A 7,445-nucleotide genomic window follows, 5' to 3' on the forward strand; every position below is an offset into this window, starting at 1 on the left:
ATATTTGTAAACAAGCACAGTCATGTGCAGTGCTGACGGCTCGTTAACCGTTGGTATGCTCCGTGCGTCAGTCAGCACGAGACCCGGGAGGCATAGGGTTAACAGTAGCGTGAGAATGTGTGCCAGTCTTTGACAAACTTACAACTCATTCAAACGTATATGCCACGCCCTCGAACGTAGACGCGAGGGCTTGACCAATTAGAGAGAAAGAATTCTGTCGTAGATATCTGCCGATGGTCAGATGACTGAAAAAAAACTATTTAAAACTCTAATGAGCAACCTGATACAGGTTCATACACTTTCCTGGCACCTCTCAGTGAAGGGTTCATTTGTAAAACTTCCTCAGTTACTAAAGTTTGTCAAAATAATAACGAAAGTCTTTTACAGCTCTGAACACTATGGTAGAAAAATCAATAAGAATTGCAATTTGCTTATGTTTTATCCTGTGCCATTCATTCAGTGCAATAGCAGCTGCGCCCGACGAGAACGCTCACTCGAAAGGTAAGATAACTCTAAGTCTTATTTTCACTAAATAATTGCTGTTAACGGATTTTAAATAAGCGTTTAACGTTACTTCAGTGTGCAAAAATTCTTCATTGATTTATATTTTTAAGCTTTTCTGGTTACAATCATTCTCTTCGTGGACAATGGCCAACATTCACTCCGGTTTCGTTCAAACTGTTGAGAAACGCGTTTTCTCACATTCTCAAAATGATTAACTTACGTGAATGAACCTGTCAATGAAAAGAAAAAGAAAAAGTTGAATGACATGAAAGTTTAAATGTCCGCTTTCTTTGACGTCGGCGAATCACAAAAGCAAAACCCGGACAAACCACTTTCTTTCGGATGTGCCCTTTAAACAAACGCCCAGATAAGTCCACGTTTTATCAACGATCTGCGTTGTCGACCGCAGTGACTTTGTGCTGGAAATATGACAAACGACTTCGCTGCAGGAGCGGGGGATTTAAAAATAAACAAATAAAGCAATACTTTAACGTTTGTGAACAATGGACGTTTGGAATACAGGGAGTGCATTACAAAATTTGATTAAAGTGTGCCTCCGTGTTTCTGCTCGATTTTGTCAAATTACCAGATTTTATGTAAAATTACCAGATTTTATGAATGTTAAGTTAAAAGTAGGTTTTAAAAATTACCTACACACATTAACCATGGTTTTATTATAGTAAAAGTGTAGTAACCATGTTTTTTAGTGGATCAATTACCATTTGTATAGCCACAGTTTTACTACAAATACTATGGTTAGTGTATCAAAACCATGGTTAATTTGTGGTTACCATGGTTTAACTACAATAACATGTTTTTTATTTGTAGTAAAACCACTGTTAACATTCATAAGGTGTGTAATATGTACACACACACACCAAAACATAGGCTAACAACAGCAACTCTAAAACAATAGACCCCCTGTTTGTAAGCATGAGTCTTGTTCGACATTTACACAAAGACGTACAACTTCTATCACCTCACAAGGATTGTGATCATGTACAGTATGCGATTTCACCTCTGTAGCTCATTTCTAATTGGTTAAACTGATGGTGTTTCAATACTCCAGCAATTTTTCAGCCCAAGTAAGGGAAGGAAGACCATGGTTTCATCCTCTTGAAACTGCGTGGACTGTTTGTAAACTTTTAAATCCCAAATCAAGACTATTTTTGGCGTTCTTCTAAAGGTCATCTGGTTCATAGAAAACAAGTTCTGCTCTTTCTACAGTAGCTCAATTGTTCAAGCTAGTCATTAAAACGAGATGTTGTCACAAGACTTGCCATGAATGAACTCAAGCTCAACACCTTATGAAACAATTAAGCTCTTTGAAATGCCTTAAGCACTATTTTTCCAAAATTACATGTAGAGTTTAGCGATTTTACATAAACCTAATTCATCATTTTATTCATCCTTCTAGATGATGCTAAAGACAACTTCTCTATGGATCCTGACCGACTTCATGACCGAATCAAGTACAACATGCGAAAGTCTTTTGATCTTGATGATGACGGCTGTAACCTCCAACCTGGGAAAAAGGAAAGCATTGAGGAGTGTGGCTTCAATGCCACAGTCAAGACCATTCTGATCATCCACGGCTGGACGGTGAGACATTCCAGATTGTCATGTGCCTATAGTTTTAAAGGGGTGATGAACTGAGAAATCAAATTTTCCTTGAGCTTTTGACTTATAAGAGGTCATCATACTATAAGAATATCCTGTAAGTTTCAGAACTGAAATCTTCCTTGTTAGTCCATTAAAAGCTTGTATTGATCTCAGGCACAGCGTATCAAACACCGCCTCTGCAGAAGATCAACGCTTACTTCAACACTGCCTGTTTAGCCCCGCCCATAGATTCACATTATTCGCATTCGCAATACATGGAACTCATTATAATAAGCAAAACTGTTATCCAATCATAGCACTGGGCATTTACTTCCAACTCTTTAATGCGGCACGCCCATAAAAAACGGAGCTAGTTTCAGGAGCTAGGCTTAAAACCAGGGTAGAAAATAGCCTATTACTTATTCATTTTGATGTTTTTGAATGTTAAAAACCAAGCGAATGTCATAAGTTGACAACAATATAATTTTTTTTTTTAAAGCCAGTTCATGACCCCTTTAATATATTGGATTCGACTTTTAAAGATTTTGACACAAGCGTCCACAGCCTTAATCTTCAGAAGGTTCCAAATATATTTATCTTTGAAGCAATGATAGAGGTTTACCAGAAACTTTCTTTAGTGTAGCAATACATTCACTTCTCGGGTGTTAAGCGAATATTGGAATTTCACACGTGATTGCTGGATCTTTGCTGGTTTGGTAAAGGGTGTGGTATCTTTCACAGATGAGTGGCTTGTTTGAGAGCTGGATGCACAAGCTGGTGGCTGCTGTTCAGAGGCGAGAGTCTGAGGCTAATGTGGTGGTGGTCGATTGGCTGAGACTGGCCCACCAACTTTACCCTGATGCCGTCAACCATACCCACCGAGTTGGGCAGAGCGTCGCTACCCTTTTGGACTGGCTCCAGGTACGTCTATATTATACATCCCGCTGGGTTTGTTTGTTTCTCTTTGTGTGCATTTGAGAGAACTGGCAACCGTGAAAACTCTGCTTGTGGCCTTATACATTGGCTCTTTGTTGGTATTATTCATCTTTTCTTAGGACAGCAGATGTCCTGGTGAAGTACAATTTGTCTTTTCCAGATGGGCCCGTTTAGTTTTGTTGTTGTTTGAGATGTTGGGAATTAGCCCATGGCATTATGGGTGTTCTCATGGAACAATACTTATTCATGCATCAAAACTGGGTTCCTTAGACTCTGAGGAACTTTACACAGGAAAGATGCAAGCAGTGTAAATGAGCAGCTGAACATATTAACCCCCCACACACGCACACGGATGCTCCAGCTGGCTCTGAGCATGGCACCGCAATCATGTGCAAAAAGCATAATTACTTTTTTTACATCTCAAAGCTGCTCTCATCAGCCTTGTGGCGTCTAAAAAATATTTCCCTCAGATAGTCTTTTCTTTTATAGCACATTTTACATTTTGAAGGAAGTTAGACAAAGCAGGCAAATGCATGATTTATATTCAACAATATTTCCTATTAATATATGTTTTGCAGGATCTAAAAAAAAACTATTCCGAAGTTTGCCTATTGGATAGTCATTTATTTTTTAGAACATTTTACTTTCTGACTTTAGTTAGACCAAGCAAGCAAATAAATATTTGGCCTATTGCATTATAATTTGTAGAATTTTAAAATTTAGTTACATGAAACAGATATAAATGACAATTAATACAATTATATTCTATTTAATATTTATTAACATGTATGTCTATATTTGATAGGAAGAAGAGAAGCTACAGCTTGAGGACGTGCACATGATTGGATACAGTCTTGGGGCTCATGTTGCTGGGTATGCTGGAACGTTTGTAAATGGAAATATTGGACGTATAACTGGTGAGTTTTTATTTACATTTTTTTAGGACATCTTGACTTTTTGAAACAAAGCTTTGGAATTGCTTAGTCTTTTTGCACACATTGAGGCCTAGATATCTAAATTCCTGTCCTTTTTGAACAGGTTTAGATCCAGCTGGCCCCATGTTCGAGGGGACGGAGTCCCATAAGCGGCTTTCTCCGGATGACGCAGACTTTGTTGATGTCCTGCACACATATACACGGGGAGCTTTGGGAGTCAGCATTGGGATCCAGGAGCCAATTGGGCACATTGACATATACCCCAATGGTGGGGATGTACAGCCAGGCTGTTCTTTAGGAGATGTGCTAACCACTGCTGCTGCAGGAAGTAAGTACATTAGTTTTGTTGCTGTTTTGGCCATTTCCAACTCTTTTCATGGTTGCCAACCATCATTTTACCACATCTGTCTTGTCACCACGCAGACTTTGTGGAAGTCATGAAGTGTGAGCATGAGCGGGCAGTGCATCTCTTTGTGGACTCCCTCATGAACAAGGATCACGTGAGCTACGCCTTTCAATGTACCGGCCCTGATCGCTTCAAGAAGGGCATTTGTCTCAGCTGCAGGAAGAACCGCTGCAACAGCATTGGTTACAACTCCAAGAAAATGCGGAAGAGGAGAAACAGCAAGATGTACTTGAAGACTCGCGCGGACACGCCTTTTGGCGGTATGTAATTCCAGCGTCCTTTCAAAGTCACATGGTGTAATGAGTCACTTTGCTTGTTGCAATATTAAACTGGTTATTTTCTCTACAGGTTACCACTACCAGATGAAGATGCATGTGTTCGACAGGAAGAATGCAGATTCAGATCCCACTTTCTACGTCAAACTACACGGATCCCATAATGATACCAATAACCTCAGCGTAGACATGTAAGCGGCTCATGATTAAGATTATATTGCAAAAAAATATTCTCCAATTAACTGGTAAACATGTATATGGACTCTTTTGAATGTGAGGTTAAAATCTCTTTTTTCACAGTGCTGAAGGAGTTGGTCTGAACCTCACAAACACATTTCTCGTCTTCACGGAAGATGACATCGGTGACCTGCTAAAAATTTCACTTCGCTGGGAAGGTCCTTCCGATTCCTGGTCGTCCGTAATTAAACACCTCAAGTCATCATTCTGGTCCTGGTCGAGTAAACGGGACAAAAAAGTTGTGGAGGTTCGGAGGATCAGAGTTAAAGCAGGAGAAACGCAGAAGAAGTAAGTCTTGGAGCTCATTGGTTGCAAATTTGTGAAATGACTCGTTTTACACTTTAAAATGAAAAATAAAAAAAATGTATACGGTGTTCGTTAATGTTGTAATTGTTTCGTTTACAGGTTCACCTTCTGTGCTGAAAAGACTGAGATCTCGCCAGGGGAAGATATTACATTTGTGAAATGTCGTGATGGGTGGGAAGTAAAACCTAGGAAACGGTATGTATGCATGTCGACTATCCTAACCTTATGCATTATTCTCTGTGTGTGTATATATCTGTTTATATTCATTCATATTTATTTTTGCAGATTGCACTACTGAGAGGAAGCACTGTTACCCAGGGACCCAAGGTGGCACAGGGCCTGAGCACTTTTGTTTGATTTGATACACATTTGGTGGGATAAGACATAATGTCGGCTTCGGTGGATAGAACACAACTCATGCTGCTCATGGCCAGCTCAGATGGGGGATGATGGCTGGTTACTGGACTTGCTCAGGGCATTTTCTTTTTCTACCAGTGGGCTGTTTTGGATGGTTTGAGATTCTAGGTCTTCATCTTTTGATACTATTTGTATGTTTTCTATTGTTGCATTCAGAACATCCGTTTTATGGATCTCGGACTCTTCCTTAACATCGCAATGCTTGTTATATATATATTTTTGTACGTTTTTAATTTATGAAGAAAAAAGAGAAAAAAGCACTGTAAAACCAAGCTTATTTATCAACCTAATGCACACCTTGTACCAAGGCATAAATTAATTCTCTCCCAAGTTATCTGGTGACCACTTTTACATGTGTATGTGTCTGTGGATTTCAATAGACGGATTTTATGTGAATTCACAGTATTATTTAAGGTCAGAAATGGAGAGAGCCGCTCTGTTTGTCTTCGTAAAAATGTTGTACATTTTTGTGCCTTGTTTTGTACATGTTTTTGTGTAAATAATGTTTATATAAATTGTAAGAATAATAGTTTGTAATAAAATTACCTTGGATCCACTTGTCATTTATAGGTGTTATTGGTATGATGCGTTCTATTAACAAACGTGTTTTGTAAGGATGGTGTGGTATTGATACCATTCATGTTGAATGCTGAGTTGTACTTTAGCGTAAGTTTTGTATAACTAACTTACAGTAAGCTGATTTGTATTTATGCAACTTGAGTTACAAAATATGCTACAATCCAGAGTCTGCAATTTGCTTGCCTAAAGAACAGCCGCTGTGCTGGAATGATAGTGAAACATGACATAGCAACTTCAGCTTGTAAAGAATCTCATGTCATTCCAAACCGGTACGACTGACTTTTTTTCTGTGGAAGACAAAAGAAGAATTTATAAAGCTTGCTAGTTGCTCTCTGTAATTACAGTGAATGGAATGTGGGCTGAAGACATCTTCTAAAAGATTTAAAAGCATCAAATGTGCTTCACATTCAGATTCTTGCTATCCTTTTATGCAGGATTTTATTTAATCCTGCATCAGTGAGTTAAACCTGAGAATGTATCAGACTGGTTTTGTGAACTGGATCTGTCCTGAAAAGATCCAACTCAAAAGAATGATTTGTTCATGAAACAAACATTGCATTTACTATACTTTTATGGTGGTTTAGCATCCTTTTTGATACTTGAAAACTTCAGACCCCCATTCATTGAAGCCGCATGGAAAAGAACAGTGGTCGTCCAAGTTTCTTCTTCTATAGGAAATTAAAATCATGCATGTTTGGAAAAACACGAGTATTAATCCATTGTTACAATTTTCATTTTTTGTGGCCTTGGGACCAGTCCTTATTAGCTGCCATAAATACTAATATTTATTGGAAACAAAGATGAAGTTCTCAAAGTGAATTCATACCTTCACTCTAGAGGTCAAACAACAAAAAATCAAGTCAGGAATCTTGGTGTGTCTCTAGAGTCAGACCTTACCTTCAGTAGTCATGTCAAAGCACTAACTAAATCAGCATACTATCATCTGAAAAATATTGCAAGAATTAGATGCTTTGTTTCCAGTCAAGACTTTCATCACCAGCAGGGTGGATTATTGTAATGGACTCCTCACTGGCCTTCCCAAAAAGACCACAAGACAGTTGCAGCTCGTACAGAACGCTGCTGCCAGGATTCTGAGCAGAACCAGAAAATATGAACATATCACACCAGTCCTCAGGTCTTTACACTGACTCCCAGTTACATTTAGGATTGATTTTAAAGTAGTATTACTGGTATATTAATTACTTAATGGCCTAGGACCTCAATACATTGCAGATATGCTCACTGAAT

General features: G+C 38.7%; 1 protein-coding gene across 1 annotated transcript; it reads left to right on the forward strand.

The window, feature by feature from the left end:
- The first annotated feature begins 28 nt into the window (after positions 1–28).
- Positions 29–6,910, forward strand: lipg (lipase, endothelial). The gene is made up of 10 exons (XM_079636667.1): positions 29–501; positions 1,922–2,106; positions 2,848–3,027; positions 3,848–3,959; positions 4,081–4,305; positions 4,401–4,643; positions 4,732–4,849; positions 4,959–5,183; positions 5,301–5,396; positions 5,487–6,910. Exons 1-10 carry the CDS (start codon positions 399–401, stop codon positions 5,497–5,499), a joined length of 1,500 nt encoding a protein of 499 aa, XP_079492793.1. The 5' UTR covers positions 29–398; the 3' UTR covers positions 5,500–6,910.
- Positions 6,911–7,445: the final 535 nt, after the last annotated feature.

The sequence above is a fragment of the Phoxinus phoxinus genome, assembly GCF_949152265.1.
Source record: "Phoxinus phoxinus genome assembly, chromosome: 15".
Taxonomy (NCBI): Eukaryota; Metazoa; Chordata; class Actinopteri; order Cypriniformes; family Leuciscidae; genus Phoxinus; species Phoxinus phoxinus.